General features: G+C 43.5%; 2 protein-coding genes and 1 long non-coding RNA gene across 8 annotated transcripts; 1 reads left to right on the forward strand and 2 right to left on the reverse strand.

Moving 5' to 3' along the window:
* Window positions 1-107: 107 nt before the first annotated feature.
* On the reverse strand, window positions 108-6,813 carry LOC119030360 (glycerol-3-phosphate acyltransferase 4-like). 4 transcript variants are annotated; one of them, XM_037117874.1, is made up of 14 exons: window positions 6,659-6,813; window positions 5,272-5,545; window positions 4,410-4,479; window positions 4,017-4,314; window positions 3,830-3,904; window positions 3,507-3,596; window positions 3,178-3,271; window positions 2,951-3,066; window positions 2,425-2,480; window positions 2,251-2,336; window positions 2,042-2,170; window positions 1,828-1,935; window positions 1,227-1,306; window positions 108-323 (listed from the first exon to the last, which is right to left on the reverse strand). In XM_037117874.1, the coding sequence occupies exons 2-13, from the start codon at window positions 5,410-5,412 to the stop codon at window positions 1,265-1,267; spliced, it is 1,305 nt and encodes a 434-aa protein (XP_036973769.1). In that variant the 5' UTR covers window positions 5,413-5,545; window positions 6,659-6,813; the 3' UTR covers window positions 108-323; window positions 1,227-1,264. The 4 variants fall into 4 exon arrangements, with proteins under 4 accessions (XP_036973769.1, XP_036973767.1, XP_036973768.1 ...); XM_037117872.1 differs by having other exon boundaries at window positions 1,828-1,907; window positions 6,659-6,812; XM_037117873.1 differs by having other exon boundaries at window positions 108-1,306; window positions 6,659-6,812.
* On the forward strand, window positions 6,807-12,125 carry LOC119030362. Its single transcript, XR_005078245.1, has 2 exons — window positions 6,807-6,911; window positions 11,961-12,125. It is a non-coding gene; the product is annotated as an uncharacterized LOC119030362 (long non-coding RNA).
* cabp1b (calcium binding protein 1b) lies at window positions 10,499-27,583 on the reverse strand. 3 transcript variants are annotated; one of them, XM_037117876.1, is made up of 8 exons: window positions 26,626-27,583; window positions 15,741-15,908; window positions 14,872-14,902; window positions 14,629-14,772; window positions 14,323-14,432; window positions 14,055-14,129; window positions 13,826-13,898; window positions 10,499-12,088 (listed from the first exon to the last, which is right to left on the reverse strand). In XM_037117876.1, exons 1-8 carry the CDS (start codon window positions 27,301-27,303, stop codon window positions 12,063-12,065), a joined length of 1,305 nt encoding a protein of 434 aa, XP_036973771.1. In that variant the 5' UTR covers window positions 27,304-27,583; the 3' UTR covers window positions 10,499-12,062. The 3 variants fall into 3 exon arrangements, with proteins under 3 accessions (XP_036973771.1, XP_036973773.1, XP_036973772.1); XM_037117878.1 differs by lacking the exon at window positions 26,626-27,583 and adding an exon at window positions 20,030-20,111; XM_037117877.1 differs by lacking the exon at window positions 15,741-15,908.

The following is a 27,583-nucleotide window of genomic DNA, read 5'->3' on the forward strand; positions in this document are numbered from 1 at the left end:
TGACGCACAAGTGTTGGCACTGCCAGACTGTCTGACTGTGATGTAACCACTGTAGTAGTAGTGTCTGAAAATAGTCTGTGCAGGTATTTACAGAAATGGCAGGGAGGTTTTTTGAAAAACATTTTTAATCAGACATACAACAGGCTCACATGGCAATAAAGAAGAGGCAGACAAAAAAAGGTCACAGTAGGACTTTTGTAGAGAAAATGTTCATTTGGTCTATGAAGTTTGTTTTCAGACGATTAAGGTTGTCACAATTTCAGTTCTACATTGAAACATTCAGTTGCAATCAAAAGCATGGCTGCATTCTTCCATGATTGTGTCTGAAGAAAAAACAAAAACAACACTTTCAGCCACGAGGATCAGACATTTTTGCAGCTAAGGAAACAAAAATCATTCTGCCCTCTAGAGACTCTTCTTGCCTTTGAGTTAAACCATTTGTTCCAATCGACCGATAAAATATTTCAAAGAGGACCAATTATGCCGTTTTTTTCCCCTTTCCTTCAGTGTTTTACATATAGGTTCTTGTGCATGTGTAAAAAGGTAAAAGTCTGCATTAACAGAAGCTCGAAGCCTTAAAGAGACAGGAGTTAAAACAGCGTTTCAGACAGAGGGGGTATACAGAGCTGCAGCTCTGGACAGTATGAGGAAACTGATGTGTTTTTGAGCATTAAAGCATATTAAAATATTCTATTAGAAACCCAAAATAAAATTATGGACCTGAAAATGAGCATAACGTGTCTCCTTTAAATAAATGATTAAAATTCTACCTCTCATATAGCCTCAGTGTGGCACATTTACATAATATGGCAGTTATGTCACACGAGAACCTACTTTTTTAAAGAGGAATTTAAAAATCTGAATGACAGTCAATCAGGGCATGAAACCAATGATCTGCTTATCTTTACAAACTCAACAGTCAAACAATGGCATAGCCAATTTTGAACTTTTTTCAAATTTCACATTATACAATGTTAATAAATGTAGATTTTACAGTACAAAAACATAAATATCAAAACATAAAATGCAAATGACATAGTTACAGTAATTATCAACTTCCTATTTATAAAGATTCACATTCATCGTTACATTAGCTGTCGTTGCGTGAGATGTAAACGCTGCACATTCACTGTGTCATCATTGTCCATTTGCTGAACCATGACAGCTTTTATCCTCCTCTGGATTTCCCTCCTCTGTACTTTTGTTGTCCCCCTGTTCCTGCTCACCTACAAGAACTTTACTGTAAAGTTTCTGCTGCTCTTCCTTAAAGGCATCTTTCACTTTTGCTCGTTTCAGCCCTCCATCCCTGAGAGCACACAAGCAAGAAAACAGTATTAAAACAGGCTCAACACAGTGTTAAACAGAGCTACGTCTTACACAAAAAATGCAGGGAATATCCGCAATTACATCTCTGGGGCGTAATACTGCAAAGTTTTTGTCAAAGATACTTTCGCTGAGGAGGGAAACTTGATGATCGATTGAAGAAAAATGGGATAAAGTGTAAAGGAAACAGAGTAAAAATGGCACCAGACAAAATCATGAGATCTCAAATTACCCATATGAAACAAATATAAATGTAATATTTTTATCTCTCATTTCTTGCCATTATTTGAGGTTTGCCTAGTGCACTTTTAGCTCTGGTATGCTGTTCTTCTTGTGCCCACTTCTTCTGCAGTCATGGAACCTAACTGCAGAATTATCACACCTACTGTTTGTCTCGATGAACCAACTATAATTATTTGCACAACAGATGGAAACATGGATAAATTTGCATTCTCTGAAAAATTCTTTGCACTTCATTTGGATAGAAACCTACTACTGACTCACCAGATGAGATCCACTAATCCTCCTTGTGCAGCTATGGCTGCTTTTACTCTGTTGGCAAACTGCACTGCATCCTCCCCTTCCTACACACAGGCAATGAAATAGAACAGGCTGAGAAAAGGCGGAAAAATTACTCCAGTGGATATAATAAACAACCTGAGAATGTGATTGCTTTGATAAGACACTGAGCATTTCTTTATCTGGATTTGAGTTTCACCTCTCTGTTCATTGGCGGCAGGTACCAAACACTGCAGACGATGGCCCAGCTGCTCATCATCCTCAGCAGATAATTCACCATGCCGAACTTACTGCTGTTCCAGAAAGCATCGCCAAACAGAGGATCATACTGCAAGACAGAAGAACTGATTTATCAGGCGTAGGTAGGAGCATGGAAGCAAAAAAAAAAGACAAAGAGAAGTTTCCCACCTTAATGGCAACTGGATAGACGGTGCAGCCAATTTCAAAGCTGCCCTTTTTGAACATCATCACTGATGTGTTGTTGATGCAAGTACCTGTGGGAGACACAGTGGGGAGCTTTCTTCAGCACTAAAGAAAATGGGCTCTACAGTGTGTTTTGAGGAATTAGAGCACCATACACACCCTCAGGGAAGATCAGGATGGGCTGCTTGGTTTTGTCAGCAACATGATCACTGAGCCTAAAAAATACAAAGCAGAAGAGATCTAATTATTTAAAATACAAATCTTTCCATTGGCTTCACTTCAAGAGTTTAAGTCCAATGACATTCAGAACAAATCGGAAAAGCGGCTATTATAGAAACACTGATTATGATTGTGATTATATACTCATATTCATGGTCTATAATTATGTTCACTATAGCGCTTATACATGAAAAGAAATGTAGTATGCTGCTTTCGTAAATGCCTTTAAACACAACACTGCCAAGGTTGATAGAAGTGTGCAAGCTGCTACATGTTTCCTGGTCTACATTTTGTTGTTAAAACGCTCACTGTAAAGTTCATTGTTAGATGGAAGAGAGACTGAATGCTGATGTGTTACATCTTTAGAAAACATTGTTGTAACACATTCTTAGAGCAAGGTTGCAAAAATGTGCCATATGGAGCAACAGTGGTGCTTGTTGCAAATACAGAGAAGTTGCAGTGTTACCTTTTTGCCACTAGATGTCTGTCTTTGACTTCTGATCTATCAAACCAGATGTGAGGAGAGGACTTGACCATGGCTCGCTGGACCATTCCCAGCAACCCTCCATGAGCCTGGCCGATCTGAGAGACGAGTTCAACTCAAGTTCAGCTGAAAGACACAATCTGTACTCATCTCTTATACTCGAAAAGCCGAGTTATTAATCATTCATAGAGAAACACGATCTTTTGTACCAGGGAGTAGCAGCCATCGTTGGCCAAGATGATGACATCAATGGGTGTTGTGTGATTGGCCACACAGATACCGCCATTCTTTGGTTTGTTCTCTCTGAAATCAAAACAAGTTTGTTTAAAACACACACACACAGCTTTGTGACAGGCCAACAAATAGCCAATCCTGAATGAGGCATCTTTACATCACAAAGTTCTGTGTTTGCCTTTATATTTAATTAAATAGAGACATTTAGGAAACTGTCCACGTGTGAATATCACTCTTCTGGTATTCATAATGTATTCAATAAATGTGTCACTGAGGAAGCTGCAGAATAGTAAATATGTTGTACCTGTTATGATAGGTGATGATTGCTGTGAGAGATCTGACACAGATGCGGTAACACATCACATGAACCTTCTCAGTCAGGAAGAACCTTAACCTGTAGACATACAGCAGAGCGCGGATAGACTGAAAGAAAACTGGTTTCTATGAAAGTATTAACTTTGATATCAAATAATAATTTCAGTCATTTTTAAAGTTCATTCCATTTTCAAAACATTTGCTGGTTCCAACGTCTTAAATGAAATGATCTCCTGCTTTTCTTTGTCATTTATGACCATTGCATTGGCAAAAGAGGTGCTTGAACTGTGATGAAAATCAGGGGGAACTTACTCTCTACTTGGTAAAAAGCCCACCAGTGTAGTCAGGACTATAATCAGAGTAATGCCAGTGGCTGCAAGGGTAACCCTGCAGAAAAAAGGACATATGGTTGACACAACATTAACCAGTTTTTCACCCAATCACAGCTTTTGCAGTCTGAGATGAATAGCACATAAACCTGCCTGTGTGCTGCTCTGACCTGAGTGGCAGCAGGATACCGTAGCGGATGAGGACTCCCAGGCCCCAGAGGACAGTGAGCCTCAGACTTATATGACGGAAGTTGTAGTGGCTTCGAGTCAGTAAGTTCCAGGTCTCCAGTTCCTGGGCGGAAAAGCGCTTAGTCACCTCGTCATCCACGATGCTCTCCACACCTCTGCGGCAGAAGTAGAAGATGTCAGCGATCTCAAACTCGGGCTCTGAGTGCAGACAGCTGGCAGAACCCCGGAGCTCCTGGATCCCCTGCTGCAGAGACAATGGTGGTTCTTTGACTATGATTCCTACGATGAGAACACAAGGAAGAAAAGACAAGTTCATGGTAAGAATAATACAGGTATAATGAGTGTTAATGACTGATAACTTTTTAACATATTACCACTGCTATAAGGTTTATAGAGTTGCTGATTCTTTTCCTTTGCTTCCATCTCCATCCGTAACGTTGCCCACTAGTATAAGAGAAGAAATATTGAGTCAACTAATTAGAAAACAAACTTTAAAGTTGGACAAGCAAGAGTAAGCTACACAGTCTCTGGAGACGAGACTTAAAGCACCAGTGTGGATGCCAGAAGGGCTGTAGCCCATAGAAACAAAACTATTCATAATAGGTGTGCGCAAACGCACGCACACACACACACACACACACACACACACACACACACACACGCGCACACACACACACACACACACACACAGAGTCTGCAGCTTCTCCTAGCCTCCTTGTAAAAGCCTGCAGAAAGGCAGTCTTCAGATTCGGATTGACCAGTTCCAGGGGCTCCAACAGGCCTCATCCAGGGCCCAAAGGAAACAATTCAAAGGGACTTCATCCCAGGAGTGTAAGCTCTCCCTGCTGTACCTTCACCACCTCAGATGTTAGTCCCATGGCTAAAAGTCTAATCTCCCAGGGGCTTGTCCCAAAATCCAGTTCTCTGAGGAAGGGGTGGCATCAAATTGCCCTAACAGTCCCTCTGAGATGGGAGAACCCAGGGGTCCCATGCAACAGGGAATGCATTTTGTTCAAAATCAGTCAGATTACCACTGCAACAAATCTGTTTTGGGCTAATCTCAAAGGCTTTAAATATATTACTGCAGTAGTTTGGAGGTAAGATATTTCTCTCATGTCTACAATATGTAATCAAGAGAGTGTATTTTCACTCACCGACAACATACAGCATGAATACAAAGGACCTTGATTTTGCACCGTTCTTTTAATATTGCACATTAAACAGACAAAAGCTCACCTCAAATATCTTGAGAAGTGTCCTCAAGTAGAGTCTGCGAATACCAATAGACACTCCGAGTACAGCCGGCACAATTGTGAAGGCGAACAGAAGGGTCAACCACACAGTGATGGAGATGCTAAGAAAATGTAACCAAGTCATGCTGCTCAGCAGAGGAAGAGACGGCAAAGAGACTGTACACCACAACGAAACCAGCAGTCTACTGATCCGTCTGAAGTCGCCGTCCCTGAAGCTGACGGTGAAATGTACATCAGGAGTGACTCATTGTCTGCGCCTGAAAAAGAGAGCACAAAATAACAGGATCAGTCAAGAAAAGTACAAAGTCCCTGTGCTCACTTTCAGGTGTTGTGTATTGTGACTGACTTTTAATAACCCCTCGAGCAACATCACACTTTGCTGATGAGCTACATACAAGGTTGGTTTTCACACACACAATCTCATGTATTTATTATCATTATCTAATTATTTGATTGAAATAGTAATGAGATATTCAAGCATCCCCTGCCATAATGTCATAGTACAGTTTTCTTGGTATCAGAACTAAGTGGTCTACTGTTGAGGGGGGATATCTGTTATTGAAAGAGACAGTGATAGTAAGGCACTTCCCCACAGTACAAGTGCATGTTTTGAAAGACTCAGAATTACTCAGATATGTGACTCCTTTCTGAAATCGCCCTCATTTTTTTGGGACAGCATACTTAGGAGCGACTCCAGCCTGCGTTGCTCTCAGCTGTAAATTGACAGCCATTTGGAGTAACTCCTGTGCAAAATCATAGCTGGTAAATACACAGAGGAGATGACTTCATTTCACCACTTAGCTGACTAGTGTTTAATGTAGAATTGTTTGAGTTACAAATTTAGTAATTGATTGAAAAAGAAAAAAAAGCTGAGTAATGCTAAAAATTCAGCTGTTATACCACTAAATACTCAAAATGTTCAATAACATTGACTTGTTCTGGAGTAATGACGAATTCAGAGTAATACCTTCGTTTATTGGGATATACCATTTCCACAATTAAATTAGAGTAGTTGTAAGTGAAGGCAGAGGGACACCAATACATAACACAGGATTATAGCAGCTAATGTGCAGTAAGAGGTCGTTATGTAGTTTCACTTAGCCATATTTAAACCTAACTTGAGAGCAACGCATTTAAGCTAGTTTATTTCGAGTTAATTTACTTTAATTAACAGCAAATAATTGTACATGCATTTGAATCGTCGTCTACTTACCTCAAATGAATTACTGTTTATTAGGAAGTTTAGCTAGACATTGAATTAGTTTATTTCCTAACATGCTAGCTCAGAAGTGAAGTAAAGAGAAAATGCTCCCATTGACCTTAGGCTAACGGCTAATAACGTGTTAGCTGGGGGGACTAACTGCTCTTACCGTCCTACTCCTGTGCCGGAGGAGGATTGAGGTGACAGGCGGTGAGGTAGTTCCTCCATCTGGACGGCCCCGGATGAAGCACGGGGATCTCTGACTCGGTGCTGCAGGATTTACAGGGCTTTAGCAGCGCGCCGCGGCCACAGACAGAGTTGTTAGGAGTCGTCATGGCAACAGGTGGCCAATGAGGGCTGCCGTCACTGCACTGTTGACCGGACGTGGGCAGTAATCTGATTACAGTCGGTCCCATCAGAAAGTAGGTGAAGTCAATCTGTTGTATGAACTTTAGATAGGCACAAATAATAGCGGATCATATTATGAGGAATTATACTACCAATGGTTTAAATTCTACTACAGATGACAGATTTTTGTAAATGTCAGGAATGCATTTGTTGTCTTCCTAATTTGTTCATACGAGACTCAGTATGATACATTATTCATTGTTAATAAACCGCACTGAAATGTTTAATGATGCTTCCAGTGAATTTTTGGCTTTTTAAACATGAACATCATAGACTTGGATCTGTCTTGTCTGCAGATCAAGCTGGATTTGAGGGGCTTAATTTTCTCCATCAATCCAAATAATGTCATAGCAAGTTTGAAGTTTTGCTCAAAATGCCTCCTGTGACAAATCCATATAGTCTAATCATCATAACCTCTAATTTATTCACAATCTTGTTTTTAAACATAGGTCAACGCCCTCTCCTTTGAGTGTTTGTTTATTATGTATGTATTATTTATCATGAAAATACATACAGTATACAAAAAACCCCATAAACTGTATGTAGATTCTACTTTCAAGAAATGATAAAGATCTAAATTATGCAAGTCACATGCAACGGCTGTTGCAGTCACCTCTTAATGCAACTGAACAGCTATAGGCGAAGTTGTGCAGATGTTAATTTAGGCCATCAGGAGGTGACTAGCCTCTGGGAAGGAGGAGTATGTGCAGTAACTCAGTAATAGTACAGTAATATTCTCAATTACTGTACATCAAATTTAGCTATCAGTCAGCAAATACCACCAGGCTATAGCCTGACTGGTTGTTAAACCACAACATCTTGTTGTGTCTCTTTCTTTTCTAACATGCGTTTAAGGCAGAAGAAGCAGGATGTGAGTGTCGCTGGCAATGTTGGAGGCGAAGCCCCTTTGATGGAGCTGGGTTGACTAATAGAAAATACTGTCAGGGGCCCAGGGTAATGTCATTAATCACTCTTTTGTTGAGTAATTAGTAAAGAAATTCAATTTGAAGGTAGTTCCATAAAATATAAAGGAGCAGCATATCAGCAGAGAAATGAACCACTGCTGCTAGATACTCTTAGTTAAGTGGCTCACATGGCTCCGTGACCCTAGACCTAGACTAGAATCACAGGGGGAGATACCACAGGGGTGGGAGGTGAGGGAGGTGAGGTGAGAGTGAATGCGGCTGGACACTGAACTGGGACTGAATACAGCCTCCAGGTCAGTTTGAATACAGGAGCTACAGTACGGAGGTGATACAGCGGCTTTGGCCAAGACTGTGTCCTCAGGGACGACAAGGCACGGCAGGCGGAGTTTGGGAGAGGGAACAGAGAGTCAGACATCAGTAGAGGGAGAAAATGGAGTGTAGAGATGGAATATTGTCATATCTTGAGGATTTATTTAAAGGTCCCATATTATACTGTTTTTCATCAATTTCACAGAGCTGTCAGAGGTCCAACAGCTCTGTAATTCGATATGCACTGCCCCAAACCCATCCGTGGTCCTGAATTTCAGCTGTCTAAATGTCGCTCTACAGAGCTCTATTCAGAGCAGTCTGTTTCTGTGCCTGCACCTTTAAATGCTAATGAGCTATGTTTGTCAGCCTGTACTTGGAGAGCCCTTCCTGCTATGTCACTTTCAGGGAGAGGATGCCCCTAGCGTTAGCGGTAGCATGCGCTAATGTTTACGGTGGATGTATATATGTATCGCTATGGCTCGCAGAGATTTTTTCGTTCAACCATACCAGTTTGACCCAGAAGGAGAGGCGCCTGAAGAAGTACAGACTCTGTAGCTGCAGCAGGATGTTTACAAATGGTTAGTGAGTCTGAATAATGTTAGTTTGTTTGTATGTGTTGTTACATTTATTACCATGAAGCTAATGGCTAACAGGTAGCGAAAGCTGTGTTTGTCTCCAACTCAGTCTCCACACTCTTTTGCACTGTTCACATCGTCTCTCTCTCCAGTCTGCACATTTCCAGACTTCTTACTGTGACAACCAAGCTCCATCGTAATATCATTAACATTAAACTTGCTTCAAACTCTATTGCATAGGGGACTGAAGCCGAGCTAACTAGTTAGCCGATTTCCAGCTGACTTCACCATACTCGTAGGCAACTGTTAATACTATTAAACCGCAGCGACGCTCTTCGGTGGCTCGGGTGCAGTTGCTGGGTCTGGTATGGTTGGGACTGATCCTTCTACCAGGGTCAGTGTCGAGGCAAAGTTACTGAAGCAGTCCGATGTGAAGTGGTTAACACACACATCCAAACTAACACGCACCGAGCGTTGTCTTTAAAAATGACACACAACCACTGTCTCTTCTGCTGTTCTGTAGCTGGATATAGGCACTTATGATGGTTTTTACAACCAACAACAGAACTATTTGCGTGTCTATCTTTGAGCAACGACATTGTGAAACACTGCTAGACACACCGAACTTCACCTTGGGGATGAACGCCCCCCTCTCAGATATCTCCTATCACCGCGCAGAGGAGGCTGGCCTATGATAATGACTCCATTTGTTACGTAACGACAGGAGCTGAATCTGAACAACCTGTAGGAGCGCCATGTTACCAGTGGGTGGGCTGCAGAGACCAAGCAGGAATCACTTGTTTTCCTCATTCTGGGAGTTGGCAGGCTCAGGGAGGACCAGTTTATATATGTAGAGACCAGATAAAACGTGTTTTTTTATGATATGGGACCTTTAAACAATCCAAAGATGGTTGTGCAGGGGAAACATACCCTGGTGAGTTGTATTGAGTGTATGTGGAGTTTGATTTGTTTTCTGTATGATAATTACAAATTTACAAGGCAATGAAGTTGTCTTAGCTCAGTAACCTGCCCAATACTGCTCATCACTAGATATTAATGTAGAGCTGTCATCCAATCAGAGCTTAGAATTCGGTGGCGTTTGGTTTTTGTAGTTTCTGGGCTTTCCTCCTCCAATGTGTCAGGAGGTAAGGCTGGGTGGAATGATAGAGCAATCTTTAATGAAACAGAATCTTGAGCCCTGTGCGCCGATCACAAACGGCCGCTTTCTAATATTATCAAATTTATGGAAAAAGCTATGCCAAAATGCTTTGCCCTCTGCCCTGTCAGAACTCCTAGCCTTCGATCTTAGGAGACCTACTAAGTGTCACCTGTAGTTTCTTCCTGTGAGGGCCTTTTTAGAGTCCCTTCTCCAGTGCACACACTTTTTCTGATTGGTCTCTTTGCCAAATTATCCAATATACTAAAAGAGGGGTTTGACCTGTGTTGGGCATCTTCCACCATTTGGCATGCTGGTCAGCTTAGCTAAGCACTTTATCGTCTGTTAACCTTTGACTCCTTACAGTTGGAGGCCAACCCCTGGACCTTCACTCACAATAAAAATCTTTTTGTCATGATTGAATCCAAACTAAGCAGATCAGTCATTATTGAATCCAACCTAAGTAGATCAGAATGTGTTGCCCTCCAGATACCTCATTTTCATTGGGGGGTACCAGGTTATTTTCACCTCAGTCTGCATAATGTGGCCGTCAAACTCATGTCCTCAATGTTCCCTCAAACAAGAGGTCACACTCCCAACACACACATGTTAAAGATATCACTTCTGTACTCAAGTTCAGATAAAAACCTTTATTTTTATATATTCTGCTACAAATTGAAGTTGTTTCTTGCATGCATAGTTTCACACAGTTAAGACAAGTAAAATGACAAAGTAAGATTTCCCTTTAGAAGAACACCTTGACTTTATAGCATGCATACTGAATACCCCCATGTCCATTTTGAAACAGTCAACCTATTGATTTAGCTGCCCCGGGAACCAACCAGCATTTCAAGCAGCCATTTTGAGAATATAACCCTACGGGTCGTATTTTCAAAAAGCATGCTGCGTACACTTACGACACTGAATAAGACTCAAATAAATTTTTGTAAACTTTCTTTGGCTTTTTGCATAAAGAAGCTAATTCTACTTCTTTACAAATATAGATCATGAAGGTAAGAGGGTAAAGAAATTGGTCTTAGAGATTTATACTATAGGGGCAGTTTGTGGATGAGGTTGATTGTTCAATTCATTTTGAGGTATCGAAGTTAAAAGTGTAAATGTTGTACCAAAGTGAAAATCACTTCAGGACTGTTCGGTAGACTCAGTAGACTCACAAAGGCCCGTTTAGACAACAACATTTATCAAAGCTCTCCAATAAAAATTAAAGCGTTAACAGAACCTCTCTTTCATGTATAGTTTTGACGCTCCATCGGCCATCTACCTAAGGATGATCCGTCAAACTCTGCCTGTATTCTTGCAGAGCAGTGTTGAGATTTAAGTAAAACATACATGTAATTAAAAAAAAGGCCTATCACAGTAGTCAACTCACTGTACCTAGAGAGGATTTCCTTCAAGTATTGTTGCAGTTGAAGGAGTCTTATGCACACTGAAAATTACATATATATGTATATATATCACAGTAAGATAGGCATAATGTTAATAAAGTCAGAAGAACAGCATCAGTGCTACATTACACATCATTACAAAACAAATATTGGCTTGCCTTAACCAGGGTCGGACAGTAGCCTTGAGAGACATAATAAACCTACAGTGTTAGGTTAAGAGAAACAACAGTATGCACAAAACACAAACACACAGCTTTGACAGGATCACATGAAAAAAAAATCTCCATATTGCCATTTTGGATTTGTGCTTAATATGTCCTCAGCGTTATAAAAACAAATGTTCTGTATTGGTTCGGGTGTTTGCTGGCATACCGCTGTAGTCGAAAAATGTGTCTGCTTAGTTGCTACATTTATTAACATGATTATAGGCTTTGTGCTAAATACCCATTTCCCAGTGAGACAACAGCCATACCAGCATTAGAAATGTTGTTATTACTTAAGGAAAATATGCTTCTCAAAATATACTTTGTAAAAGTCAGAAATGCAGCTGTTGGTTTTGTTTATGCTCTAAGAAACAGCAGCAGCATATAATCAACAGTGTTGCTCCTGGCTGGAGTCGTCAGCCTTTGTGCTTCAGCGTGGCAGTTTCAGGGCAGGGTTGATATGTTTTTGTTTTCTCGTTCACTGACAGTTCAGAAGCTCAAGAACCTTCAGTGGTCCATGCTGGTCCCTCTTCTCGTCCTCCCACACCGACAAAGAGTCCATGTCGTGTTTTAAAACGTCAGCTCTGAATTCATCGAGACATCATCCGCACAAATTCTGTGAAGTAAATAAAAAATGGACAGATTGTTTTACAGAGCTTTAGTTTAAAGAAATCTTCCACAAAATGATACGATGCTGCAAAAAATGGGCAGAACTGCTCTGAGATATGAAGGCTTGGATATACGTTGTGCTAGTTGAGAGTTTGTGACTCTGTTTTTGGGTTTTTGATGGGCGGAAAAGTTGATTTGAGAACTGAACAGCAGCAATTTGTCAAAAAATGTGTTGCCTATTTACTTGCTAAGCGCAAAATACTGGCTAAGCATGACTTCAGTTCATTCAACTGAAGATCTACATAAGAATTCTGCATTAAAATGTCACATCAGACGGTTGGTTGCATAATGTTCCCCAGTGGCGAAGCAAGTTTGACCACAGGATCATTTTTGTTCATTCCCAATACCTGTTGAATTGTGTATGCGCCCAAAAGAGCCAGATTACCTTACTGTGCATTAGCCGTAAATTAGCTAGCAGCAGAGCGCACCAAGGCTGTCTGTGTGACTGTGTTTTTAATCTGGGTAAAGCTCTCACTGAAGTCAGCACTCACCAGAGTCTCTGGTTCCCTCTCTTCCTACCACTCTTCTTCTCCTCTCACTACATTTTCTCTCCAGCTCCAGTCAGCAGTCAACATTACAGTACATGCACACCCGACAATGACGGTCATCTTTGTGGATCACTGCTGCAGTCAGGTTGATTAACGGGAGTGAAGATAAATCCACTTTTTAATCCCAAATGTTATAAAGTAATTTCTGAACTCGCCTTCGGTCGCACTAATAGTAACTAGCACAGTTAAACCATATCGCCACTGTCACCAGTCTCAAAGCATTATTTAGAGAAGCAACATGCAGCTACTATATATTGACTTCTTAGCTCCAAACAATAGATAAACACAGTCAGCGACTAGCTGGGGAAGCTAGTGGAGCATGTAGCAGTCAGATATTCCCTTCAGGTGTTGGTAGAGACCAAAAAATGATGTTTTCCAACACTTTCATTATATTATATACAGTACATGAATAGCCTGTATACCAAGTTTACTACATGTGAATTTTGTGATTACAGCTTGTTGCGTCTAAGATGCCAAATTATCAACTGATGCAAGATCAATGTTATTTAAAGCTAATTATTGTAGTATGCTAGACTGTTGTCACATTTGGTAACTGGGACAGATCACTCACAAGTGTTAATTAATGTTTATTAATTACATGTGATGTTTGTACTTTGTTCTGTGGTACTATTTTTCTACATGCAGTGGGTCTTTTTAAAAGCGTAAAACACACTGATTGGCAGGTTATAATGAAAGAAATTAAACAATTGCAAACTTCCCTTTAGAACGGAGCAAAAATGAAAATTATTGCGCTGCTGAAAACAGCAGCACTTTCTGATATTTTTATCCCTGACAGCATGTATGCATCTTTTTCTCTGTGGGTAATCTATGAGGTGCCATAATCCCTTGGTATAGAGATAATCTGACAGACAGACCTACTGCCTTCATCCCCTCACCTCACTATCAGCAGGGTGGGGATATCAGCCACACACATGTTGGGATTTTGCTTATACTTGAAAATGTGTGTGCAAGTATGTGCGTGTTTAAGAGAGAGAGAGGGAGAGAGAAGGTTGAAAATAGAAACCCACCAACAGAGAAAGGTATTAGTTAGGCATGGCTGATTTCCGGGCTCTGCATGCAGTGAAAAATTGTGTTATGCTGTTTGAAAACGCAAAGTATTCTGTCACATTCTTTACCTTCAAAGTCCACATGCCCGTCTCCGTTTAGGTCAATGTCTCGCAGGATGTCCTCCAGATCTCTGTGTCCGACCTGAAAAAGTCAGGATGTGGGGAGAGGTGTGAATGTCCGTGGCACAAATTCTGGCAGATTACACAAGTGAAGGAGTAAACAGACAAGATTCAGACGGACACCGAGATTGATGGAGAGCTACAAAGAGGCGGACAAACTCTACAGACAGCTCTGTACCTGTTGTCCTAAAAGTTTTTTCATTGCTTCTCTGAGTTCTGCTGTGCTGATCTGGCCGTCACCGTTCGTGTCAAACTGGGAGGGCAAGAAGAATAATGAACAATTGAACTGTATCAACAATTTCTAGTAGACAACCAAAATAAAAGTATTTTCAGCTCCTTTAATCCCCTCTGAAGACTCTCTTTCAGCCCACTGAGAAATTTGTTTGACCATACGGCTGTTGTACAACGCTCGATTTGCTATTTCGCGTGTGTCTGTCTTTCCTCACCTCCTTGAACGCATCCCTCAGCTCTTTCACCCCAATCATGTCGGCGGTTTCGGCCAGAAGTTTGGGCCCCATGAGTTCAACGAAGTCCTCAAAGTCAACATGTCCTCCCACTGTTGGACAAATTGAGAAGCGGAGGCAGGGTCAACCTTCAGGGTATTCTCCGAGACAGAGAGACTTAGCTATATTTAAGCCCCGTCTGACGAATAGTGATGGTGAAGCCTTAATACTGTTTAAAAAATGGCTGTAAAGACATTGAAATCATGAATAAGTTTTTTATAAATTTGCTCACAGCACAGTTTTACTTACGATTCATGTTGATCTGCTGGCTCAGCTCGATCAGCTCCATCTCTGTCGGCATGTAGCCCATTGTTCTCATGCAGTTCCCCAGGTCTTTACAGCCGATGAACCCGTCTTTGTCTTTGTCAAACTCTTTGAATGCTTCACGAAGCTCTGAGAGAAAGAGAGAGAGAGAGAGATGATGAATAAATGTGAGAGAGATGAGAAAATGTCTCCACAATATTGTCAACAATTCTGTTTGTCTGTATTTACCATCCATTTCTTCGGGCCTCAACTCTCGGTCCTGTGAAGGATCAGAGTGTACGGTTAGAGTGCAAAAAAACTGTGGATGTTTTCAAATCATGCCAAAATGCAGCATTCTTCGCACAATACGATGCCGTGACATAAATAAATAGGGCGACTGCGGGTGTGTGCCGCGGGCTGCCAAGAATCTGCAGGTTTCCTTCCATGCAGGGAGGAAGAGCTCGTCGGTGAGATCACCTGATGAGGAAAACATGCAGCCCCTTGGCAGTCTGTCGAAAGATAACACAGTAGGTGCTGGTGATAGAAGTAGCAGAAATGAGACGGAGTATAAGATCTTGTAGTCGTGTGTGGATGCAGAGACAATGCAAAGTATGCAACAGTTCCCTTATTTGCAAGTCCACTGAATTTAAGCCCTGCATCCTCTACGAACAGTCACGTGAGCTCGTCACCAGAGGCACCAGTGACACGTCGTTCCTCTACTCTGAGGATTTCAGCGTCACTGTTTTCTTCATTGTGTCACTGCTGGAAATACAAGGAACAATAACCGTGGTGCAAGGCGCATTTCTGCCATCAGCATAACCCCGCTGTAATAATCCTCCAACCCCCAGCCTCATGCATAAACATACACACACGCACACACACACCCTCCCTTGCATTCGGCATTCTAGCTTTCAAGGAGACTTCATCCTAGTAATGATTTAACATTCTAAAAATACCATCTTCCCAGTTCCACCACGCTCGTTCACATGCTGTAAGTGCAGATGTTACAGTGAGAAGGCGACACGCATTCACCACACGTTCCTGTTATTGCGCGTGTTTCTGTGTCGTGTGCTAATCTCTCGGCATGCATGCACATGATATTGTCTGGACTTACGTACAGCCTGCCGGCTCTCAGCGAAGCCCTTGCGTAGAAAGATGCATGCAGGCCCCAGTACGTTGTGCATGTTGGCTCCGTTCTGGGCCAGGGCCACTAGCGGCTCAAGATAGGCCCCCCCAGAGCCCCCCTCCTCACAGGACTGCACTGCTTTGTAGTTCTTCTTCTGGTCCTGGAGCAGCATCCAGGGCAGGGGGGCCAGACATGGGAGCATGGGGCAAAGACAGGGGTAGAGACCGTGACTCAGATTTGTGGCGGCATGGAGTCAACAGGGAGGAGGGAGGTGGGATGGAGGCAACAGACATATGCCTGTCAGTCACAGAGAGGTGCGGAGTCAGGTCAGTCATGACGGAGGAAAAGCACCTGAGTCAGAGGTAGGAGGTCGTAATTTGTTTTGACAAAAGCAACTGATGCCATCCATGAATGTGTCCTGCACAACAGAACGCTAACCAAGCCTTCATTTCATGTTTTACAGACATGTTTTTTTTTTCCATTTGAAGCTTCTATTGAGGTTTTTGAATGAAGCTTCAAATGTCTGTCCTCGTTCGTTATGATGTCATCATCCTAAAAAAGTACAAAAAAACCCCCCCAACATAATGAGCCCAGAAGAAAAAAATCCTTAATTTGAATAAAGTGACTCATCGGATGAAATGAGATCGAATGTCTTATTTTATCAAATCAGCTTTCTTTAATAGAGGTGCGTGCCTCCCTTTGCATGCAGAAAGCAGGAGAGCAACATTTTAATGACCAAAAGAAAATAGCAACAAACATGGACTGAACATGTGAATTTTAGAAAAGGCTAACATCCAATTCACCTCCAATGTGAAACCACCAGCATAAAATTCTAGAAACAGCTGTACTTTATCCTGGTCATCGATATTGCATTCGAATGTAATTGTTGAAATGGAATGCTCATTTTGATCGATTTAAATATCCTAATCATGACTACCCTATATAATACTAATAATATTAGTGGAGTCTGATCTTTATTGCCAATTGTGCGGAAATACCGGAACAGAACGAATAAAAATGCAAAAGAGAAAAAAAGCTGTGCAGCATTCAAATGTTAAATTAGAGTGTGAACGTTAATCTTAAGGGGAAGCTCTATTACAGATAAGGTCAGTTGGCCAAAGAGTCATTGGTCACAAATTAGAGACCAACTTAACAGTTCAAATTTGATGTAATTTCTATATTAATGCATACAGTTTACTTGTCCAATCAGGAGTTATTACTCAGTCCAGTTGCCAAGACAGACAGATGCTGACGTCCAAAGTTGACATTTGTAGCAAATGTTATTGTAAGTCAACAAGGCTCTGCCATAAGGCTGAGAGCAGTTTGACCAGTGGACATATGTAAGGACACCTGTGTGTCTTTTGTTTCCAGGCGTGTAGGTGACATCAAACATGTGTTTCGTGAGAAGAACTGCGAACATTTCCAGCCAACTTTTAACGAAAAGTTGGACCATCTCCATCTGTGACTGTTCTCCTGAGCCTAAACTGATGTTTTTTGTTCCCAAACCAGCGCAGATCACGAGTGCTGCGTTTCAACAAAAGACACATTTATACTGAATAAACATTAAGCAGCAACATAAAGAAAACTAATCTGTGGCATAAATGTACTTAGCTAACATTTATTCTGATGACTGGGTTGATTATTTCAACATTTCAGTCTGGTTTCGAAATAAAGTGGTCAATTCAATTATATATCTATATTTCATGGCAAGAACTGCAAAAACACGACCCAGTTTGAAATTTACAGGAATGATCCTCTAATACTCAACTTGTTGTCGGTGAGGACCAACAGGCTCCACATGAGTAAACTTTTAACTGACAGCTTCGTGACTCCAACTAATGATTCAGTCTGCACGTGTTAGTAGTAGTAGTGTACACACAGGACGCATGCTCCTATAGTTACTTGCATTTCTGTGACAAATTTTTCTTTGGTGCACATTGCAAAATAATTGTCCAGAGGATGAGGTTAAAGTTCAGCCAGGCATTTAATTATAATCACCAATTAGCCAATCAACCAGGGGGCAGAAGTTGCTTTCACAGCCAGTGATCCCAATTAAACAGAGAGCTACAGGTTAATTAAAAACGGGGCGATCACTGCCAGTCAGTATTTAGAGCTCCCTCTAAATGAAGGCAGATAAGGTCCAGCCATTGCGCCGACTCATATCTCGCAGAACACAAGAGATGGAAAATGGACTTGTGCGACTATCTATTGCACATTTTAGAGTGTAACATCTCTTCACGCTTACAAAAAGTGATAGCGTCGGTCAAGTCTTCAGTTGCCGCGGTGTGACATCCAACTCAGCGGAGGAAAATCCAGCAAAGAGCGAGTGGACTCGACTGTCACAGCGAATTACCAAGGGGCTGTTTTGCTTTAAATCTCTCAGGCAGCAGCTATTTCCTGTCTTCGGATTGCTTTTTTATATGCAAACATAATGAAAAATTAATATGCCTACATGCGCTGCATGAAAATGCGCACGGTGTTATATGCTCTACGCATGACCTTCACACTCCATCTGTTTGCACGCCAGCCCTAATGCCAGTTCATGCATTCCTACAGTGCCCACCACAGGAACGGATGCCCACCGGGTAATCTGACCAAGTGATGCATGGAGCAGGGCTGTCTGTGGGTATATCGTGCCAGAAAAGTACTATGAAGCCACGCGCTGGCAGTTATATAACCAACAAGAACAACAAAAAAAACCCCAACAGTGTTGGAGAAAAAGCTGAAGTGAAGCAAAAACTTCTCCAACATTTTTTCCTCTTTTTTTTGTTGCACAGATGGCATCAACAGTTGCTTGTCACATTGTGCTTCCTCAAGGATGTGCAGCTGCTGATATGGAGGAAAAAGTCTATTTGTGGGAATGTCTGCGAGTCAATTCAAGCGCGCGGTTATACGACGAGGACAGCAGATGTAAGAGACGGAGGTTGTCTTCTTGAGCCTTTGCATAAATGCTTCTGAGCGTTCCTCCCTTGCGTTCCTCAACTGAGCACTTACTGCGGGTCGTCGCGTTCGTCTCAACGCGAGTGGTACGTTTGAGCTGATGGAGTGAGACAGCACACCTGTTCGCCACATTTCCACTGACTGATGGCGTCCAGCAGGTGCAGGTGCAACAGCTGGCCTGTAAGCGGGATTTAACAGACTCTAAAGTTTGGTGGCATGATCCAAATTCGCGGGTCAAGAAGCAGCAGCGACAACCAACTCCCCTGACTTCGGTGTAAAAGGCTGAAATGTTTATTTTTAGGGAGAGCGACCATGCACCATGAGCACAGAAGGGACTCATACCTACAAAGACACACATTCCGATGCAAATGTCATATTAGTGCTGCGCTCCGCTCGGTGCTTTTTCGTAAATTTCATGCAGAATGGGTTTGAGGAGAGGAGAGATCACAAAAGTCCCAAACAGTAATCAAGACTGTGAGCTCCGGCGTTGGGCGAACACCAGCTGAAACTACAACAGGAGATGCAGGCTTTATCTCAAAATCCTCTCCGGTGTCAGTGCCACACAGAACACACGAGGCAACAGTTCAAGACAGCTTGTTAGTGAACACCCAGTCGGCGGCACAGGGTTCAGTCAGCACGGGTCCAGTCAAGAAGCTCTCGGTCAGGTCGGGGAGTCAAACATGCAGCAACATTCAGGGGATTCAAAGAGTGAAAAGCCTCCGAGCGGACCTTACCTTCTTGGTGAAAATTTTAAGCGACTTTACAGAGTTGCCCATTGCAAAAAAAAAAAAAAATCCTCCTTGTTTTATGTTTTCTCTCTAACTGTGTCTGTGTTGGTGTGGCTGTTTGTAGGTGTACACGTGTGCATGTGTGTTGGCATGTGTTTCTGGGCATGCATGGGAATAGGAGTGATTAGAAAAGGGAGAGGGGGTTCAGTGGGTCACTGGCTGACGTGAGAGGACATTTGGGAAAAGGCAGGAAGAGGAGCAGGGATGCCACGGGAGGTTGGAGGAGGGAGAGGACGGAGGAGTGTTACGGGGGGGAGGACCTGGAGGCAAGGACGCCGGAGGAGGAGGGTGGGTGGGGGGCGCAAGGCGAGGGGGAGGGACAGTGAGACAAAAGAGGAAATATGTAAACAAGAACAAAAAGGACAGGTTGGAACGACACGGAGATAAGCGAGGGAGGAAGGAAGGAAGCATGCATGTGATCTGAGCGAGATGCAAGCGCCAGGAGTAGAAAAGGCAAGATTGCTTATTCATTCCATCCTCTCTCCTACAGTGTCTCTCCTCCCTCCCCTCTACTCCCTCTCTCTCTCCCTCTCTCTCTCTTTCTCTCTCTCACCCTCTCTCTCTCTGTCCGTCCGTCTGTCTCTTGCTCTTTTTCCCTCACTCTCGCTCGCTCCACAGTTTCAAAACATCCATGCCAATGTGACAGAAGACGCCCGTTCGGACAAGCACATTACCTTCCCCTGAGCAAGACGCTGGAGACACTAATCCAAACGTGCCCGCGCACACACACACACACACGCACACATACACTTGATTAAACACACATGGATGTGGGGCCATGGAGCTAAAAATATAACACACGCTCTCTCTTTTTTACCCCCGATTCTGCCACATCTCTCCCCCCACTCTTCCCAACAGCATCCATGCATCCATCCCCCTCTCTCTCTCTCTCTCTGGCTATCTCTCATGCACACACACATGGACACGACACACATGTAGAGATGCACAAAGTCATGGTAAGCTTGAAGGGCATGGATTCAGATCAAAGGCAAAATGTGCAAGAAATGACAGCACGTGCGAATGCACACACACACACACACACACACACACACACACACACACAGCGGGCATGTAAATGCTCGTTCTCAGCCTCTCTCGTCCACACACACACACGCGCGCACTTATTGTAAAGCATTCTGACTGAGAAAGTGAGAAAGTGAAAAGTAACAATGTACTTACAGGTGATTTTACTCTACTGTTCTTTTTAGTTTTATTTTTCCTTATTTCCTATGCCATCAAAATATGGGTTTAGACATACTGGTTTTGACATACTCATATCGATGAATGAATCACTGGCATCATGTTAATAATCCACACGTGATAATGTTGTGTAGGAACCTCTTCTCTTAAATCCTTTCCCTTTCTTTCCATTCTTGCTTTGTTATCGTCGGTGCTGGTTATGCATCTTATCGCTGGTTGCCATAAAAAAGGATAGTTAACCAGTTGTGGTCACAGACTCTTCTCTACCTGCTTTGACTCGTATTTTGAGCGTCATTAATTTGCCAAAAAGGAGACAAGACGCACGATGAACAAAGTTAAACATGAATTTGACTTTGATTTCTTTGGAGGTCGCGATGTATCGTTATCGTGAATTCTTGTTGATTTGTGTTTGTTGTAAAGCACCTTTAACCTGGCTTTCATAAGCACCACACAAACAAACTTACTATTGTTATAATTCAAAGGTTGTCCATGGAGTAAACAACAATACAACTCAATTCAAATTTAATCTACTACCTTAATGATGCTGCTGCTAAAGTGCGTACATCTAGCTAATCTAAAGTGCATGTTTGATGCTTATCATTAACAAAACTTCCACTAATGTTACATTAGAGACCTAATTCAAAAGTCAAAATTCAGCCTTTAGTCTACGTGCGTTGGATGTTTCAAGTTCCCACGTCACGCTTTTGTATGATGTGTATTGAACCATGGCTGACTTCCAAACTCTTGTACGTGCATGTTTTAAGGTTTGAGGTGAGCCCTTCAGTGGCTGAATTTAAAAACAGCCCTCTGGTGTCAAACTCTGCCAACATCATTCTGCACAGTGAAGGTCAAACATCCGAGTGAAGCAACAATAAGCACAACGCGCACAAACACGGTCATGTCGGGTCTCCGCTCCGGCAGCCGAGGTAACTTCAGCGTCGCCAACTGCGGCGCTACATGCACATCCCTCATTTGCCTCTCCTGTTCGACCTTGTCTATTCACTGCTATTTTAATAAACGCATTCACGCCGGAGTCGTTTCGCATCTCGCTCCCATTCAGCATCTCTGCGGCTCCTCTAGTGTGCTGCTCTGCGGATGATTCAGCCAGCCTCTCACCGGAGGCTCATTGTGAACTTCAGAACACATCAGACGTCAGACACAGGAGCCGTCAGCTCTCATAATGTCAGACTGGAGTGTGCACGGGCATGAGATCCATTCCTCCCCACCCTACTCTCTCTCTCTCTCTCTCTCTCTCTCTCTCCCTCTCTCTCTTTTTCTCTCTGTCTTTTGCTCTTTCACTCACTCACACACAGAGCACACACACACTTTACCAACAAGGAGAAGATTGGTCTGAAAATCCTCTGAATACTGGGGCGCCACTTTTCAGGTGGTCACACGCAGATTTACTGGCGTAACTTCAAATGTGCAAAATGTGCAAAATGTTCACTGGAAAGAAATCTGCACGCATCAACAAGTCATTGCAAGAGAAAATACTAATAACTGCTTGCTTTTTAATGAAGATATTGAGGCCACAGCCATCCAGCATGTTGAAGGAGAGGTGTGGGGGGCAACGACTGTAAAAACTGAGGGTTGTTCTTTTGCAGAAATGACGCTGTGTATCTTTTCTTTTCACTGCGAGTGGAATGAAATGCGATCTCGTCGTGGGGAAGATTTCTCTGAAAACGCAGTGTTTACATCGCGGCGTGCTCACAGGGAACAAAGAGGACTTTTTTGCGCATACATTTTCTGTCGTCACCGGAGCACTACAAGGCTGTGAAAGAAAAAAACACACACACACACACACACACACAGCGCACACTTGCGTCATCTTCTTGTGCTCGGGCTCAGACGTCACAGTTACATTAATTCAGTCAAACCAGAAGACGCTCGTGGAGATTATTCTGGTATGTCGGTGTTATTTCAGATACATGTTAGTTTGGTTTAATGCATCAGCAATGGAGGACGGGGAGGGACTATTGGCATGTCTCATTTCAGTCAATTTAACCTCTGCTGTCTTTCCTCTGACTCATTTCTCCTCTGTCCTCTGTCTCACAGTGTCTCTCACTGATTTTCCCTCTCAGCCTCAGGTCCCCATGAATATTTAGCATCGTCACACGCAGGCAGCGTGCGCGCTACGCTCTTGCATTTCGCTGCCTAATCCTCATTTCAAAAAAAAAAAAAAAAAAGGGATTTAACCAATAAGTGAATTTTCTACCTCCTTCCTCGCCGCGCACGGATACAAAAATATCCATCGGAGTCTAAAAATAGCCCCGTTCTACTCTAGACGCACTGGAGGCATATGCTGTGGCGATGATGCTGCTCTCTTTCCCTCTCTTTTCCAGCCGGATCTCTCTCTCTCTCTCCCTGCTTTACTCTTCTTCTCTTCTTTTTTTCTCTTTCTCTCCTCTCTCCTTTCACCCACTCAAGGTCAGCGTGACCCTAGCAGAGGAGGAGAGATTTGGTGAGAGAAAGAGAGACGGGGAGAAAAAAAAAAAAGAGGAAAAAAATACAGACAGGAAACGTCAGTGGGTGCGAGCGCCGAGATGAGTAACAGTAAAAACCAGGCGAGGAAGTGATGGGCTAATCTGTGTTTCAAGACCTTTTCCTCACATTGTCTCCAGAGCTGTCAGGTGGGAGCAGGGAAGTGAGAGTTGATGAGCGCTGTTTTCTTTTTCTTTTTTTTCTGTCTTACATAACAATCATCAGGTCCGCCAGCAGACTCACTCTCTTCCTATTTTCTCCTTTTGTCCTCTTCCCGATTTATCCAATTGCCTCGCTTCCATCACTTTCTTCCCCTGCCCTTTCACTTCTCCTGTCTCACTGATGTGACACACACACTCGACCGTTAATCTCTTCCTCTCTGTCACACACACACACACACTCTCTCTCTCTCTCTTTGAGTTCAGGCCTATAAGTGTGAATGGTACTTGCTCCCTCTGCTGGTTAGCTCACATATCCTTTCATCTAAATTCAGTTTGAAGGGAAAATTGTCATCGCCGCAGCAGATATCAGACATCTTTAAATAACAGGCCAGTGCCGATATCTCTGGATTTTCTAGTGGAGGGTTTTGCAGAAGGTCACAGAAGCTGTCGAAAAACCTAAGGATGTGCTGATTGTTCAGAATCTCTTAAAATAGAATCTAAATTTGTTCTGGGACAAAAAAAAAAAAAAATCTGCTCATGCTCCGTCCTTGATCAAGGTCTAACCCGGAGAGTTTCAAGGCCTGAATGTGCAGAAATAGTGAGAGTTTATTTATGTTTATCTAATGAATCATTACATCACAATCAGTCTCTATCCAGGCACTGTCAGAAAGGCAACCACCTTTCACATCTGTCCTTGTTCTAACCCCCACACGAGCCTTCATGGTAACCATGATTCATCCTATGAATATGAGAGTGTAGCTTCAAGAAACATGTCACCACACGCTGGAAACCAGATCTTTTATTCCACAAATCTGTTCTGTCAGGTAACATGTTTTCCAAAAGAATGGGATATTTTTTTTTTCCAAGACAATAACACCCCACTCTACTCTGCCCTCCTCCAGTCTCTCATAATCAGGTCTTGATGGGCTGGGGCTATTTATAGCTTGTTCCACTGGCAGCGAACGAGTCCTGTTGGGATTGTATGCAGATCTTGATGTTACGTAAGAAAAAAAAAAAGAAAGGAAATGAAAGAATTTGGAGTGTGTTATATCTCGCCCTGCATTCGGCTGCCACGTCTATTCACGGAGCATTAAAAGGCATCTTATTGTGACTGCATGGTCAATAAAATCAAACCGCTCGGGTAAAGATGCTGAGCAGGTGCGAAACACACGCATGCACAAAAATCTCCCAGACATCAGTCGGCCTTTCTTGCTCTCTCAGAATTCTTCTTTTGACCATTGACATCTGATGTCCGATGTGACTTAACTTCTCAGAAAACCTCAGAGTAGCCAAACTTTTGACTGGATGTTTTGACAACTGAGAAATCCTGTTATTTGTTCATATTCCTGTTCCATAAAAAAAAAAACACTAAAAACTGGTGGAAAATGTGCCGACACGGCCATTCAAATACACAGCAAACGCAGCACTTCCCTCACTGGAGAATATATCATCGGATACAGATCTGATGGAACTGCCAAAATATCTGCTATTTCCACACGTGTCAGCAGCAGCAGCAGCAGCTCCGCAGACTTTATATAGCACACCGCTGCATGGATTTCTGCCGCGCTGGAACCCCTAAGACTGATTGAAGCTCTGGCCTGGATTGAGAGGAGTTATTTCTGGAACACATTAGCGTTCGGGGAGGTAATTGTCTCCTCTTGAGCTTTTTATCACCGAGAGAAGGATTTCAATGAAACAAGAAAAGAAAAAAAAAAAAGATGGGAGGGAGCAGACGTCCTACTGTACGGTGCAGGTACACCGAGTCAGAGGAGCACAGACGTGCGGAACCTCGCAGAAAACACCGATGCATTAGTGGGTGAACAGGTGATGCAGGGAAGACGTGATGAAGACACCTTTAACTTGCCGCTCATCAGAGTATCAGTAAAAGTTTCGATTTCACCTCAAAGTGTGCCTAAATATAAATGGTTTACTCACCTGTGTATGTGTGTGTGTGTGTGTGTGTGTGTGCTTGTTTCTGTCTGAGTGACAGGCTCTCATCACTGCAAAGTTTTCCACGCAGAGGGAAAGTCGATCCCCCTGCCGTCGCTCAGGTGACAGCCACAATGAAAGCGGCTGTATTTATATCGGGACGCATGACAGACTGCAGCCCCTCCGTCATGAAGCTGATGGATACAGGAGCCAGATTTGGACTGAATGCACGCATCCATTTTTAATCTGCTCCAACCGGGGTCACACACACACACACACACACACACACACACACACACACACACACTGTGCGGCCTTAACAGGTTCCAGCTTCACCTGCATCCCACCTGCGAACCTCCACCAGCTGCAACACACTTCATACACACATCGGCTGGTGCGGTGACCCTGCGGTGCCCTTTGTTCCACCCCTGCCCCTCAAACATCCTGAGGTCCGCCGCTGGACATAATGTGAACTGGGAGTAAGACACCCCGCTTATACTGGGATTGAAGCGATTGATAAACCATTGGCTCCAGTTGCATCCCGAGCCATCTATAGAGGGGCATCTGTCTTCGATTTCCACGCGTGTTTAAGGAGTTTTATCAAAGCCCCCTTGAGACAGTGAATGGGAAGTAAAGGTGCACCTAAAAGTTAGGGGGCACCAGCACAAAATGCAGGCGCACAAATAATACTTTTTGATTTAGTGAATAATTGTAAACGTGAATGAACTGGCTCACATGCACCAAGCCGCTGCTTGTTAAAAATATTTTTACAAGCCACAATGTTTTTTAAGCCAACCTGCTGAATTTCAGGCACACCGGTGCCACCGATGAGAATAGTGGCACACTGGAGCCCTGAAATATGTCTAATTTCCAGTCACAAAATCTGATTAGTCTTAATATAAGAGACAAACATAGAAAACGTAACATTTCAGCAAGATATATTACTTCTTTTTAGACAATTTTCACTTGTTCCATGGGTAGATAGTTGTTTTAAAATGGTATTTTTTTCATGTTTTATCATCATAGGCTTATATGTTTAAACTTTTGCTTTTTTCAATAAATGAGAATGTGTAATATAAAACCTGTTATTGTTTTAATCGCTGAATAACAAAACAATTAATGTCAGCTTAAATCAAGCTGTACCGACATTTGCGCCAGAGTCTGGATACATGATGCTTCTTTCATGACAAATCCACTTTTATCAATGCACTTACGAGCTTTGAGCAATAAACACTGTTTAGATCTACTTCTATGTTTCACTTAATTGCAAATGTGTGATGAAACGGCTCTAATGCTTTAATCTGGTGAACTAAACGCTTATAAAACAGTCTTATAGCGTGCTCTTGTGCTTTCTGAAAAGTTAAACGTGCGGACTTACGTGCCCGAAGACTGACTTGACTATGGGATGGAGACTGGAGTCGTACTCGGACGCGGTTGCGCTCAGCCTCTTGGATTTGTGGCTGGCTGCAGGCTGCGCCGGGGCGCTGGTCGCAGGCGGGTCGGAGCTGAGGCTGGAGAACGACCCGCTGATGACTCTCTCCCTGGGCTCGAAGAAGAAATCCGCGTCGTCCGCCTGTTTGGGATAAGACGGGGTCGGAGAGGTCCTCCTGTCCGGCCGGGAGCCGCCCTGGTGATGCGCTGCAGGAGGCGGCTCACCTCGGGAGGAGTCGTGGTGGTGATGGGAGTGCTTGGTCCTGGCGGGCTTGCTGCGCTCCTTCTGGTGCCGGCTCGTCCTGTGCCTCACGTCCTCCTGGGCGTCGTCCAGGTGACTCGCCTGCCGGTGAGACTGGTGGCTCCTCTGCGCGCGGTGGTCACCTTGATTCCGAGGGTCCGCGTGTCTCGGCTGGCAGAGGGGTCTCCGCGCGCTCGTCTCGCACTCCTCCGTCCAGCCCGCGTCCTCGCCGCCTCCAGCTCCGGCGGGCTGATGCTGGGGATGCTGAGCGCGGTGGCTCCGGTGGTCTCGTGGAGCGCTGCTGGAGTGTGCGGACCTGCGGTTGAGCCCCGATGATCTCAGCAGGGAGGTGGTGGACTCGCTTTTGGGCAGAGAGGAGCTCATCGTCCTCTTTCCCTCGCTTGGCGGGCGAAGTGATGGAGCTGCTGGAGGCTGGAGGTCGAGCAGAGGAAAAAGGAGGCAGTCCTCCGCCACGTGCAGGTGTTGAGCATCAGTGGGGACCTCGCGCTCTTCAATCCACGCGCGCGCACTCCAGCATGACCGTGATGGAGCGGCAGCCACCTGACTGATGTGAGGTGCAGCCCGACGCAGCGGCCCGGGCGGTCAGTGTGACGCTTCGCACGCGGGGCTCCGCTAACTTTGGATGGCTGCACAGTGTTGCGCT

The sequence above is a fragment of the Acanthopagrus latus genome, chromosome 12 (assembly GCF_904848185.1).
Source record: "Acanthopagrus latus isolate v.2019 chromosome 12, fAcaLat1.1, whole genome shotgun sequence".
NCBI classification, from domain to species: domain Eukaryota; kingdom Metazoa; phylum Chordata; class Actinopteri; order Spariformes; family Sparidae; genus Acanthopagrus; species Acanthopagrus latus.